General features: G+C 39.8%; 1 protein-coding gene across 2 annotated transcripts in view; it reads right to left on the bottom strand.

Annotated features, from left to right (window-relative positions):
- Nucleotides 1-15,302, bottom strand: part of FCHSD2 (FCH and double SH3 domains 2) — a 283,860-nt gene that overhangs the window by 57,274 nt on the left and 211,284 nt on the right. For both annotated transcript variants that reach the window (XM_049780261.1, XM_049780262.1), the window contains exon 10: nt 432-527. In XM_049780261.1, coding sequence (XP_049636218.1) covers nt 432-527 — 96 coding nt within the window. The remainder of the gene's footprint in view (nt 1-431; nt 528-15,302) is intronic.

Below are 15,302 nucleotides of genomic sequence, written 5' to 3'. Positions count from 1 at the left end.
TTGGGCCACACTTGATGATGCTCAGAGGTTACTCCTGGCTATGCGTTCAGAAATCGCTCCTGGCTTGAGACCATATGGGTGGGACGCAGGGGGATCGAACATTTGCAAGGCAAATGCCCTACCACTTGCTCTGGCCCCGAAAAATCTTACCATTTTTTCTTTTTCTTCAGGACATTTGCAAGGTGGACAAAAGTTCAGTAACCTGAGTTATAATTTAAATCCAACGTAGTAAAATGTTGTTAGAATAAAAATGTGAGTAATATTTTAGAAAGTGGATAAGCTGTTAACATATCTGTTAAATATATATGTATGTTACAGTTATGTAAAAATTACTGAGATATAATTTGTTTTTTGTTCCTATTCCAAGAGTAATACCTTTTGGGGCACAAAAACAGTTTAACAAGTGAAATTAAAACCCAAAATTTTCTTACGGTATCACTGTCACAAGGCTGGAACTGGAAGGGTTGAGGTTTATGAAATACAGCATTCTCTTGTAAAAACAACTGAAGGTTGTAGTCCCGTACCACCTAAAGAGAAAATAAAATGAGTTTTTAATAGGATTAAAATGTTCAGATATTACACTTAAAAGTCTAATATTTACTCTTTAGTCTTCCACAAGTAAGAAATCATCCGGGGCCGGGCGGTGGCGCTGGAGGTAAGGTGCCTGCCTTGCCTGCGCTAGCCTAGGACGGACCGCGGTTCGATCCCCCGGCGTCCCATATGGTCCCCCAAGAAGCCAGGAGCAACTTCTGAGCGCATAGCCAGGAGTAACCCCTGAGCGTCACAGGGTGTGGCCCAAAAACCAAAAAAAAAAAAAAAAAAAAGAAATCATCCAGCTCTACATGATAAAAGAGACACAATAATTTATGCCTGAAGCCTCTCCCAGCTCTGAAGTTCTGTGGAAGTCTGGTTGTAGAGACTGCCACCTACTACACAACTGCCACCACAGCACAAAATAATCCACCACAGCACAAAATAATGTGGTTATAGGATGTCTTATTCTTTCTAGGTCACATTCTCAATCTCACCTTCAAGGAAAAGAAGACTGAATAAAGGAATTTATATAGAAAGGAATTCTGATACACCAAAAGTAAAAAAAAAAAAACAAAAACAAATACAGAAGAAGGTGGCCACCTGAAGAGAAGTAATAGCATTATATATCCAAGAAAGAGTAGAAATCAGCAGCATTTGGTGGTGGAGAAACCATTTTGGTACTTTGTTACACTGCACATATTTTGCTAACTTTATAATTTGTACCATATTATATACAGTTCATTAAGCACCTTTTTTTTTTTTTTTTTTTTTTTTGGTTTTTGGGTCACACCCGGCAGTGCTCAGGGGTTATTCCTGGCTCCATACTCAGAAATTGCTCCTGGCAGGCACGGGGGACCATATGGGACGCTGGGATTTGAACTGATGACCTTCTGCATGAAAGGCAAACACCTTACCTCCATGCTATCTCTCCAGCCCTCATTAAGCACCTTTGCCAGAGGATAGTTTGAAAGTTTGCAATTGCTCTGTGGATATATTTTAGTAATTTGGGGTCAATGGTTTACTGCAGAGAATGGAAAAGAAGTAATTGTATTTCGCATACTGTTCATTGGCACAATTTTGATTCTGCTGACCTTTTACCCCTCATTACTTGTTTAGAGAGCTTCCAGGCCTAAATTTTAATGCAGAGGAAAGGGGAAATATATAGACTATTTAAAGGAGAAATATATTTATATGTAATACTTATATATAATAAATTTATATACAATAAACATGTGTATATATTTAGAGAAAATATATAATATTTAAGGGGGAAATATATGTATGTGAGTAAAAATGAGCAAACAAGGTTAATATCTTCAGTTAACTTATGATCTAGAAAATGGGAGAACCTAAGAAATTCCATAGTCATAGGGTGAGCAGTGGTTGGGAGAATTTGCCTGAATAAGCACATCTGCAAAAGCAAACATGTTTTCTTTTTTTTTCCTGGCTTAGTTTTAAGATAGAGTAGTTAGGAATTCATATGACACAGCCCGGAGAGGATCTTCTATCTGTCTATTTGCCAGATCTTTTCTTTCAAACACTACAAAGTTCTGCAAACACTTTTTGAAAGAAGTTTCAGTCATTAAAAAAAAGTTGGGGGCCAGAGAGATAGCACAGTGGCGTTTGCCTTGCAAGCAGCCGACCCAGGACCTAAGGTAGCTGGTTCAAATCCCAACATCCCATATGGTCCCCCATGCCTGCCAGGAGCTATTTCTGAGCAGATAGCCAGGAGTAACCCCTGAGCGCCGCCGAGTGTGCCCCCCCCCCCCAAAAAAAAACACAATTTCACATTTGGGGTCCGGAGAAATAGCATGGAGGTAAGGTGCTTGCCTTGCATGCAGAAGGTCGGTGGTTCGAATCCTGGCATCCCATATGGGGGATTTCTGAGTGTAAAGCCAGGAGTAACCCCTGAGTGCTGCTGGGTGTGACCCCCCCCCAAAAAAAGGTTGAACCATCTACTATGAAAAAATACAAACAACATATACAAGTAGAATCAATAGCATATTGTCCCATGTCTATACCTCTGTAACTATCATGCAGCTTCTACAAACATCCCCTCATAGCCAATGTGTTTTATTGCTAATACTTTCTAAAACTTCACCTCCATTTGTATTGAAGCTGGCACCAGCTATATCACTTTATCTATAAATATTTTCAAGTATTATATCTAAAAGATCTTAAAGGGGCCAGAGCAATAAAACAGTGGGTAGGAATTTGCCTTGCATGTGGCCCACCTAGGTTCAATCTCTGGCATCCCCTATGGTCCTGAGGCCACCAAGAGTGATTCCTGAGCACAGAGGCACAGAGCCAGGAAGTAACTCTTGAGCACCACCATATATGCCCTCAAAACAATGAACAACCCCCTCCCCCCAAAAAAAGACCAACAAAAGATCTTAACAATTACTTATAATTTGTAATAAAAATGTATATTGGTGGGGCTGGAGAGATAGCACGAAGGTAAGGCATTTGCCTTGCATGCAGAAGAATGGTGGTTCGAATCCCGGCATCCCATGGTCCCCTGAGCCTACCAGGAACAATTTCTGAGCATAGAGCCAGGAGTAACCCCTGAGCGCTGCTGGGTGTGACCCAAAAACCAAAACCAAAAAAAAAAAAAAAAAAAAAAAAAAGTATATTGGTCTCTTCCACCATTTCCCCCTATAACCACTTATAACTTGTTATTGAGGAAACTGGTTTTTTATCCTGTAAAATTCCCCACATTCTGAATCTTGCTGACTGCATCTTTTTTTCTTTTATTGGGGTGGGGCACACCTGACCATTCTATTTCCTATATATAGCTGCTAGTTTGTATTCATATTTTTTTTTTTTTTTGGTTTTTGGGCCACACCCGGTAACGCTCAGGGGTTACTCCTGGCTATGTGCTCAGAAGTTGCTCCTGGCTTGGGGGACCATATGGGACACCGGGGGATCGAACCGCGGTCCGTCCAAGGCTAGCGCAGGCAAGGCAGGCACCTTACCATTAGCGCCACAGCCCGGCCCCTGTATTCATATTTTTACTGCTTTTTCTTTTGAAAGTTGGTACATACTGTGGAGACTGACTTGACTCTGATAGCAACAGCTATTGTGTACAGGTTTTTTACTTTCTAGAATGACAAACTAGTTAAGGTTTATCTGATGCATTTCATGCTCCCAGGCATATATTTAGTCCTTTTATTTAAAAAAAAAATTCCAAAATTCTGAAATCATTTAGAAAACAAGATCTGGGCCCGGAGAGTTAGCACAGCGGTGTTTGCCTTGCAAGCAGCCGATCCAGGACCAAAGGTGGTTGGTTCGAATCCCGGTGTCCCATATGGTCCCCCATGCCTGCCAGGAGCTATTTCTGAGCAGACAGCCAGGAGTAAACCCAGAGCACTGTTGGGTGTGACCCAAAAACCAAAAAAAAAAAAAAAAAAAAAAAAAAGAATACTAGAGGCATTGAGTTAGTTACTAGTATTTTCTCTCTTAAATATTTTATTTTGATTTCCAGGGCGGGTCTCCAGAACGTGAAAACCGGCGGGCTTTCGCAGAAGCCAGCTGCCCTGTTTGGGACATCAGGCAGGGAAAAGCCACGAATCTGCACCTGCCCAGTGGAGCCCAACTGTGAGTGCTCCTTGTAAATGTTTCTCTACTGTCCTCTTGCGTGAAACTCTTGGGAGTTGGGCAAAAGACGCTCCAGAAATCTGCTCTCCCAGACGCCATTTCCAGGGCAGGTCTCCAGAACGTGAAAACCGGCGGGCTTTCGCAGAAGCCAGCTGCCCTGTTTGGGACATCAGGCAGGGAAAAGCCACGAATCTGCACCTGCCCAGTGGAGCCCAACTGTGAGTGCTCCTTGTAAATGTTTCTCTACTGTCCTCTTACGTGAAACTCTTGGGAGTGGGGCAAAAGACGCTCCAGCAGAGCACGGCCGCTCCGCTTCGCTACGCGGCCGTGCGCTCTTTCTAAGAAAAGAACACCATCGTAACAAGAAGAAAAAATCACACAAAGAACTGAGCTATAACACAGAAGCAAGCATTCCTCTTCGGACTGTCTTCTCCGTTGAATGCTTGGGCCTAAGATTTGATCCAGTGTGAGGCTTCACCCACGGAGGACTCCCCTCCCTTAGAGACAAGTCAGCCCATCCAGAAAGGGCGGAGCCAGAGAAGTGTGCTGCCTACATCATATAGACAATGAATACCACCACAACACGTAGAAAAACCCAAAATACAAGTGTGACAATGGGGAAACAACGTAGGCCAGCATCAGATATAGAGAATGAAGAGGACAATTCTGATGACCAGATAATGGCCAACCAACTAATCAACCTCTCAGATAAGGACTTTAGACTAGCAATATGGAATATGTTCAAAGAACTCAAAGAAACCATGAATCGAGTTGAACAGAACACTAATAAGAACCAAGAAAATATGAAGACAGAAATCACAAAACTCCAAACTGAAATAACATATCAATTAACAGGCCTGAAAAAGTCAGTAAACGAAGTGAATGACAAAATGGATAAGCTCTGGGACAGGGTATCAGAAGCTGAGAATAGACTTGGTGCTGTGGAAGATGAGATACATAACAATTCCATACAGCAGGAGAGATTGGACAAAAAACTTAAAGCAAATGAGCAGACAACGGAAAAATTAGTCAAAGAATGGGAACAGATGAAAATAGAAGTCTATGATAAGATCAACAGAAACAACTTAAGAATCATTGGAGTCCCAGAGACCCAGGAAGAAAATTCCCAGGAAGAATCAATGGTCAAGAACATCATTAAAGAGAAACTTCCAGAGCTAAAGAATATAGGTGACCAAATCCTACATGCTCGAAGAGTACCAACCAAAAGAGACCCCAGAAAAAACACCCCAAGACACATCCTAGTCACAATGACAAATCCCACAGATAGAGACAGAATTCTGAAAACAGCAAGATCAAAAGGGGGAAATTACGTTCAAGCAAGTGTCCTTGAGATTTACAGCAGACCTGTCACCAGAAACACTCAATGCCAGAAAGCAGTGGTGGGATATTGTGACAAGACTGAATGAAATGAATGCTTCACCCAGAATACTATACCCAGCAAAACTCACTTTCCGATTTGACGGAAGAATACATGGTTTCACAGACAAAAAGCAGCTCAGAAACTTTACAGACTCCAAACCAGTCTTAAGAGAAAAACTGAAAGACCTAATTTAAGACAAGACTAACCAAGAGACACACCAAATTTCGATATAAAGATGGAATTAAATCCCAGGACAATTCTTTCTCTCAATGTCAATGGACTAAATGCACCAGTCAAGAGACACAGAGTGGCTAAATGGATCAAAAAACTCAATCCAACCTTCTGCTGCCTACAAGAAACGCACCTGAATAGTCAGAACAAACATAGACTCAAAATAAAAGGCTGGAGAAAAATTATCCAAGCAAACAACACCCATAAAAAAGCTGGAGTGGCCATACTAATATCAGATAATGCAAACTTTATACTCAGGAAGGTTGTAAGGGACAAAGATGGACATTTTATATTAATCAAGGGGTATGTAGAGCAGGAAGAAATAACTCTCCTAAACATATATGCACCGAATGAGGGGCCAGCAAAATACTTAATACAACTGTTGACAAATCTGAAAAATAATATCAATAACAACACAATAATTGTGGGGGACCTCAACACGGCTTTGTCAACACTGGATAGGTCAACCAGACTGAAACCCAACAAGAATATACTAGACCTGAGGAGAGAATTGGAAGAAAGAGGCTTAGTGGATATATATAGGACACTCCACCCCCAGAAACCTGGATACACATTCTTCTCCAATGTACATGGGACATTCTCCAGGATAGACTACATGCTGGCACATAAAACATACCTCCATAATATCAAGAGGATAGAAATTTTGCAGACTGCCTTTGCTGACCACAAGGCTCTGAAATTATTTGTGAATTCCAAAGGGACTCAGAAGAAAAACCTTAACACCTGGAAGTTAAACAGCCTCATACTCAATAACCAGTGGGTCCGAGATAAAATCAAGGAGGAAATCAAAAGGTTCCTGGAAACAAATGACAATCAAGACACAAACTATCAGAACTTATGGGACACAGCAAAAGCAGTACTGAGAGGAAAATTTATAGCTTTGCAAGCACACATCAGGAAGGAAGAAGGAGCTTACCTGAGTAGCCTAATGACACAGCTAATAGAACTAGAAAATGCTCAACAAAAGGACCCAAAAATAGGAAGACAGAAGGAAATAACAAAGCTGAGAGCAGAAATCAATGAAGTGGAAACCCAAAAAACAATCCGAAAGATCAACGAAAGCAGAAGTTGGTTCTTTGAAAAAATAAACAAGATTGATAGACCACTGGCAAACCTAACAAAGAAAGAGAGAGAGAGAAACTTGATAACTCGTATTAGGAATGAAAAAGGAGAGATCACTACTGATATGAGAGAGATTCAGAGGGTAATCAGAAACTACTTTGAAAAACTCTACGCCACTAAAAATGAGAACCTGGAAGAAATGGATAAATTCTTGGACTCTTATAATCTTCCACGGTTGAAGGAAGAGGATGTAGCATATCTAAACAACCCCATCACCATTGATGAAATTAGAATGGTAATCAAAGGTCTGCCGAAAAACAAAAGCCCAGGCCCAGATGGATTCACTAATGAATTCTTTCAAACTTTCCAAGAGGAACTACTACCAATCCTGGCAAGACTCTTTCATGAAATTGAACAAACGGAAAAACTTCCAAATAGCTTTTATGAAGCCAACATCACCTTGATACCTAAACCAGACAGAGATGCTACAAAAAAAGAAAATTACAGACCAATATCGCTGATGAATGCAGATGCAAAGATCCTCAACAAAATCCTGGCAAATAGGATTCAATGCCTCATTAAGAAGATCATCCACTATGATCAAGTAGGTTTCATCCCAGGAATGCAAGGCTGGTTTAACATCCGTAAATCTATCAACATCATACACAACATCAATAACAAGAAAAATAAAAACCACATGATCATATCAATAGATGCAGAGAAAGCATTTGATAAGGTCCAACACCCATTCTTTATCAAAACTCTCAGCAAGATGGGAATGGAAGGAACCTTTCTCAATCTAGTTGAAGCCATCTACCACAAGCCAACGGCAAATATTATCCTCAACGGAGAAAAACTAAAAGCCTTCCCTCTAAATTCTGGTACAAGACAAGGCTGTCCTCTCTCACCACTCCTATTCAACATAGCACTGGAAGTACTTGCTATAGCGATTAGGCAAGAAAAAGATATCAAGGGAATCCAGATAGGAAAGGAAGAAGTCAAGCTCTCACTGTTTGCAGATGACATGATACTCTACTTAGAAAACCCTAAAGACTCTACCAAAAAGCTTCTAGAAACAATAGACTCATATAGCAAGGTGGCAGGCTACAAAATTAACACACAAAAATCAATGGCCTTTCTATACACCAACAGTAATAAGGAAGAAATGGACATTAAGAAAACAACCCCATTCACAATAGTGCCACACAAACTCAAATATCTTGGAATCAACTTGACTAAAAATGTGAAGGACCTATACAGAGAAAACTATAAAACTCTGCTCCAAGAAATAAGAGAGGACACGCGGAAATGGAAATGCATACCCTGCTCGTGGATTGGCAGGATTAACATCATCAAAATGGCAATACTCCCCAAGGCATTATACAGATTTAATGCTATCCCTCTAAAGATACCCATGACATTCTTCAAAGAAGTGGATCAGACACTTTTGAAATTCATTTGGAACAATAAACACTCTCGAATAGCCAAAGCAATCATTGGGAAAAAGAATATGGGAGGAATTACTTTCCCCAACTTTAAACTGTACTACAAAGCAATAGTTATCAAAACAGCATGGTATTGGAATAAGGACAGGCCCTCAGATCAGTGGAATAGGCTTGAATACTCAGAAAATTTTCCCCAGACATACAATCAACTAATTTTTGATAAAGGAGCAGGAAACCCTAAATGGAGCAGGGAAAGCCTCTTCAACAAGTGGTGTTGGCACAATTGGATAGCTGCTTGCAAAAGATTGAACTTAGACCCCCAGCTATCATCATGTATGAAGGTAAAATCCAAATGGATTAAAGACCTCGATATCAGCCCCAAAACCATAAGATATATAGAACAGCACATAGGCAAGACACTCCAGGACATTACAGGCATCTTCAAGGAGGAAACTGCACTCTCCAAGCAAGTGAAAGCAGAGATTAACAGATGGGAATATATTAAGCTGAGAAGCTTCTGCACCTCAAAGGAAATAGTGCCCAGGATACAAGAGCCACCCACTGAGTGGGAGAAACTATTCACCCAATACCCATCAGATAAGGGGCTAATCTCCAAAATATACAAGGCACTGACAGAACTTTACAAGAAAAAAACATCTAACCCCATCAAAAAATGGGGAGAAGAAATGAACAGACACTTTGACAAAAAAGAAATACAAATGGCCAAAAGACACATGAAAAAGTGCTCCACATCACTAATCATCAGGGAGATGCAAATCAAAACAACGATGAGATACCACCTCACACCCCAGAGAATGGCACACATCACAAAGAATGAGAATAAACAGTGTTGGCGGGGATGTGGAGAGAAAGGAACTCTTATCCACTGCTGGTGGGAATGCCGTCTAGTTCAACCTTTATGGAAAGCGATATGGAGATTCCTCCAAAAACTTGAAATCGAGCTCCCATATGATCCAGCTATACCACTCCTAGGAATATACCCTAAGAACACAAAAATACAGTACAAAAACCCCTTCCTTACACCCATATTCATTGCAGCACTATTTACCATAGCAAGACTCTGGAAACAACCAAGATGCCCTTCAACAGATGAATGGCTAAAGAAACTGTGGTACATATACACAATGGAATATTATGCAGCTGTCAGGAGAGATGAAGTCATGAAATTTTCCTATACATGGATGTACACGGAATCTATTATGCTGAGTGAAATAAGCCAGAGAGAGAGAAACACAGAATGGTCTCACTCATCTATGGGTTTTAAGAAAAATGAAAGACATTCTTGCAATAATAATTTTTAGACACAAAAGAGAAAAGAGCTGGAAGTTCCAGCTCACCACAGGAAGCTCACCACAAAGAGTGATGAGTTTAACTAGAGAAATAACTACATTCTGAACTTTCCTAATAATGAGAATGTATGAGGGAAATGGAGAGCCTGTTTAAAGTACAGGCAGGGGTTAGGTGGGGAGGAGGGAGACTTGGGACATTGGTGGTGGGAATGTTGCACTGGTGATGGGTGGCGTTCTTTACATGACTGAAACCCAAACACAATCATGTATGTAATCAAGGTGTTTAAATAAAATTAAAAAAAATATTTTATTTTAAAAGGTAATTATAATAAAGGTCTGAAAACTTCTTTTGTGCATGTGTGAGTCTGTGTATGTGTGTATCTGTACATACAAGTAAAGTTTTATGCTTTTTTTTTTTATCATGGTACAGCTTCATGTAATGACTATGACTACCACAACCAGGAAATGTAACTAAAACATACTCCAAGACTCTTGTGTGCTGCTTCATGAAAGCTATATTCATTCTCCCTATCCCAAACTCATGACAATCACTGATTTGTTTTCTATAAATATTATTTCGTAGTGTTATATAATGGAATCAAGTAGCACATACACACATATAAATATGACTGCCTTTTATTTCACTGAGCATAATTTTTTGAAGTTCATTCAAGTTGTATAAATTAACACTTGGATCCCTTTTGTCACAGAATATTATTTTAAAGTTTATTGGATCCTGTTTTCATTGAAATCCACTGAAACCAGTTTTAGGTTCTTGACAACTCTGAATACAACTACTATGAATACTTGTATGCAAGTTTCTATGTGAAAAAATTATTTTCTCTAGGTTATTAGCCCAATTCCTCTCTTTAAAAGTGCTACTAAAATGGTCACAGTGATAATACTGTGGTTAGATCTTTTTGCCTTGCATGTAACTGGTCTGGGTTCTATTTCCAGAATGGAAAATAGAAATAGAATAGAAAGATCACTGGCTAGCAGTGATCTTTAAGCATAGAGACAGGAGTAAGCTCTAAACACTGCCAGATGATGGGACTGAAATTTTGAGAGGGATTATACTAAATCTGTAAATTTGGAAAATTTACAAGGTCATGAAATAAAGTTATCCATAAAAGTATTACTCCCGGGGCTGGCAAGATAGCATGGAGGTAAGGCATTTGCCTTCTATGCAGAAGGACGGCATCCCGTATGGTCCCCCATGCCTGCCAGGGGAGATTTCTTTTTTTTTTTTTTTTTTTTTTTCATGCTTCAGGAAGAATCATCTTTATTTATGCCCTTGCCACCACAGGTGTGTGGCCTATGTCAACCTTTTAAGCATTCAGCTATATTTTGCTAGCCCTGCATCTTATCTCCTGTTAGCCATCTTCCCTTTGGGCTCCATGCGGCCCAAAGATCCAAAAGCCAGGAAGCCAAGCCGGGCCAAGAGAGAAACGGCAAAAGGGCCGAATCCCCTGGCTCAGAGGTTTATCTATCCTTTTCCAGACCCCTCCCAGAAATGGGAGGTCTTGCAGGTAGTTACACCTATTATCCGGTTCCCAAAACTCCTCCCAGATATGGGTGGGTCTTGGGGTACACCACATTTCCCCCTTTTTTAAATATTTTCATGCGCCAACGTAATAAAGTGAAAATTAATATACCAGCCCTTTTTAAAAACATATCATTTGCAAAATATACTTTACACCTGTAACCTAAAATTTTATTAATGCTTTTTTACCAAGCACTATTTCGGAACTTTCATGTTCCTATATTTTTAAACTATATTGGGGGAACTTCACTGTTCCTATATTTTTTCTATACACAAGTACTTCAGCATACATGCATAACATACATTTTAAAAACAGGCTAAGTACATTAAAATACACAGTAAAACATTTTGCAATTGAAAATATTAACTCTGAAAGACAACAAAACACATTTAAATTATAAAGAAAATGACTTAAGACAAAGATGCAGGTGGTTAGAAATTAGATGTTTTAGTTGGGCTAAGCTGTTTTACCTTCCTTTATTTTTATTTTTTAACCACTAACTAGCTAAAACTTATCCCATTACCAACTATGAGTGAAATATATGACTATTTGCTTAGTTTCTACACCTAAAATCACAGTTTAAATGATTAATTTGTTCCACGCTGATCTCACCATGTTGATTTCATCATGTGGCTTTTGTAAATTTTTAGATTTTAGATGCTGGTTTGTTCCACGCTGATCTCACCACGTGGCTTCTGTAAACTTTTAAAGTTCAGATGTTTTGTCCCACGCTGATCTTACCACGTGGCTTTTTTCCGTAGTTCCAGGCTCCGCTGCCGGTTTGTGATTTGGAGCGAGGATTCCAGGTTTTTCGCTTTTTCGGGCCAAACTGAGCCCAGCCAAGCCGATTCCAGCGGATATTTCAGCCGAGCCGAGCTGCTTGGAGCTTGCCGCTTGGAGCTTTTTGCCGCAGGGGCTTCACCGCTGCCTTTTTTCCCCTCTGGGAGCACTTTGGATGTTCAGAGTTCCAAGTGATTTAAACTAAAAGTTCAGTTCGAAATTTCCAAAGTTGAAATCCAAATTCAAGCCAAAGGTCATTTTCAGAAAATCAGTCCACTTTAAATACAGTTTTTTTTCTCCTCCGTTTCCAATTTAAGCTTTTAATAAGTTTTTGTAGAGGCCGAGGTTTTTGGTTTTTGTAACAAAGTTTTAGTTCTGGGCCTTGGCCAGAGGTGGTGCAAGCTTTCACCTTTTTTGTTTTAATGGCCTTTGAACCCCCAGATGGGGTGTTGGCCATTTTTAAAAATGGTTGCACGTGGCCCAGGGTTTTGGGCTCAGTGCACCCGACAAGAGCCAAAATTAAACTGAAAAGCAGAAATGTTACCATTGTTGCTGGTTTTTTGGGTCCAGGATTTAGGTTAAAGTTTGGAGCGCCAGATGTTGCATTAAATAATTAACGATGGTGCTGGATGGCGATGGATGGAGGCCTTTGTGCTTAGGCCCCAGCCACGTGGCTTCATCCCCATCCAGCTGGCGAATTCCAGGCCCAGGTAATTGGCGTAATCAAGACTCACTCACATGCATGCTTCAGGAAGAATCATCTTTATTTATGCCCTTGCCACCACAGGTGTGTGGCCTATGTCAACCTTTTAAGCATTCAGCTATATTTTGCTAGCCCTGCATCTTATCTCCTGTTAGCCATCTTCCCTTTGGGCTCCATGCGGCCCAAAGATCCAAAAGCCAGGAAGCCAAGCCGGGCCAAGAGAGAAACGGCAAAAGGCGCCAGGGGAGATTTCTAAGCATAGAGCCAGGAGTAACCCCTGAGCGCTGCCAGGTATGACCCAAAAACCAAAAAAAAAAAAGTATTACTCCCATTTGAGTTTTTAATTTCTTCCAGTAGTATTTTGTATTTTTTCATATATAGGTCTTTTATCTCCTGCCTATGCACAGATATTTTACTTTATAGATGGTACTAATAAATTATTAAATTTATTTGATTCATTCATTGATAAAGTCAAATGAGTTTGTTTGTTTTTGTTTTGTTTTGTTTGCTTCTTTTTGAGCACATACAGACATACTCAGGAATCAGTCTTCAACAGGACTTGAAGGATCATATGTTAGATAGCGAATCTGGGAATTGCCTGCTGTCTGAGATAATGGCATCTGAAATAAAATATTTTTTTTTATTTTTTGGTGACACCTGGCAATGCTCAGAAATTACTCCTAGCAATGCTCAGAGGTCTACATGGGATGCTGGGGATTGAATCTGGGTCAATAAAGATTGTACAAAAGTTGTACAAACAGGGGGTTGGAGAGATAGCACAGTGGTAGGGCATTTTCCTTGAATGCAGCTGATCCAGGACAGATGGTGGTTTGAATCCCAGCATGCCATATGGTCTCCCAAGCCTGCCAGGGGCAATTTCTGAGCGCAGAGCCAGGAGTAGCCTCTGAGCACCACTGGGTGTGACCCAAAAACCAAAAAAAAAAAGTACAAACACCCGACTCACTGTGTTATCTCAGCCCCAAAGTGAAATGATTTTTAATTTTGATCAGAAACCTATAAAATTAATTAGCTCTAGTACTTTTTTTTGAGGTATATTCCATAGGATTATCTATATATCTAGCATGTTATTTGCAAATAGATTAATTTACGTCTCAATTTAAATATCTTCTGTTTATTTTTCCTAATTGCTTTTACTTTGATTTACGGTAATTTGAAAATGTGACTAGCATTGGTAAACGTAGGGATTTCTAATTATGCAGGAAAGATTTTAGTATTTCACCAAATATATTTCACTGAATATATTGTCTAAAGTGGTTTTTTAAAAAATCAGAAAGCACTTTTTTTTTGGCCACACTTGTTTGATGCTCAGGGGTTACTCCTGGCCAAGCGCTCAGAAATTGCCCCTGGCTTGGGGGCACCATATGGGACGCCGGGGGATCGAATCACAGTCCTTCCTTGGCTAGCGCTTGCAAGGCAAACACCTTATCTCTAGCACCACCTCACTGGCCCCAGAAATCACATTTCTTCTTTAAGAATTTTTTTTAAACAGAATTAGTGTCAGATATATAGTTATAAAGTTGTTCATGATTTAAGTTTCATTCAGTGTTACAAAACCCATCCCTTTACCACTTCACCAGTGGTAAAGCACACCAATGCCCCCAGTTCCTGCCCTCCACACCAGCCTGTCTCAGACATTTTTCTTCTCTCCCTCTCCCTTTTTTCCCATTTAGGCATCATGGTTGGCAAGAGCATCATACATACCACTTTTCCTCCTTCAGCACCCAGTTCATGTCCAGAGTGATCATTTCCAACTATCATGGTCAGAGTGGTCCCTTCTCTATCCTAATTGTCCTCCACTCCCCATCCCTATCAATGCTTCCAGCTGTGGACCAGTCTTCCTGGCCCTTGAAGAAAACTCCTCTTTATTCCTCAATCGAAAGAGTTGTGTTTGTTGTTGTTTTTAAACTTCAAAGAGTTATGTATTCGGTACAATGTCTTCCAATGTTTTCTGAGATGATCATTTCCACCCACCCTTCATTTTCTAAGGTATTTTTTTCTTGGTTAGATTTTAAGATATATGAATAACAGTTTAAATTCAAAAGAAACACAGGAAACACTTGACTTTCTGAAACAATGAGATGAATTTTGCTACTAACTGGCACAAATTTTCTTATGCAAATGCAAAGCAAGCAGACATCAACTATAAGGTCAGCAGAACTACCTTTAGATTTTACTATCCTAGAAAAAATATCTATGATAATATTCACTTCAGTTACATATACAAAGCATCTCATAAAATATTAAGGGGAAAAGCAAGTGCCATAAATAATTAAAAGCTTTTATCCCTTTAGGGAATGCCAGATATAGAGAGAACCATAATATTTACTTTGAGTCAGTATAAATGACCTCCTTTAAAAATCTGAGAATGTGCAGATATAATACAGAGAGGGTTGTGGGAGGAGTGAATGAGCCCTGTCATCCCCTAACTATGGAGAAAAAGTAATCATACTGTAGAATTAAAAACCTAGGTTCTGAATCTTCTTTCAGGCTTGTCACCTCACTAGGTTGCTCTTAGGAGTATCACCAGTTCTTTGTAACAGAGAAGCATATGGCATACAACACATAGATGTGAGCTTTTCTGAGCCGTGGAAGAAAAGAACACATCTAGTTACAACATACTTATTAAATTTTTATCACTACTAGTCTAGATATAAAAAGAAGAGTATTATTTCC

Source organism: Suncus etruscus, chromosome 9 (genome assembly GCF_024139225.1).
Source record: "Suncus etruscus isolate mSunEtr1 chromosome 9, mSunEtr1.pri.cur, whole genome shotgun sequence".
NCBI classification, from domain to species: domain Eukaryota; kingdom Metazoa; phylum Chordata; class Mammalia; order Eulipotyphla; family Soricidae; genus Suncus; species Suncus etruscus.
Note: the sequence above shows the minus strand (reverse complement) of the source record. Positions and strands in the feature narration are given on the sequence as shown.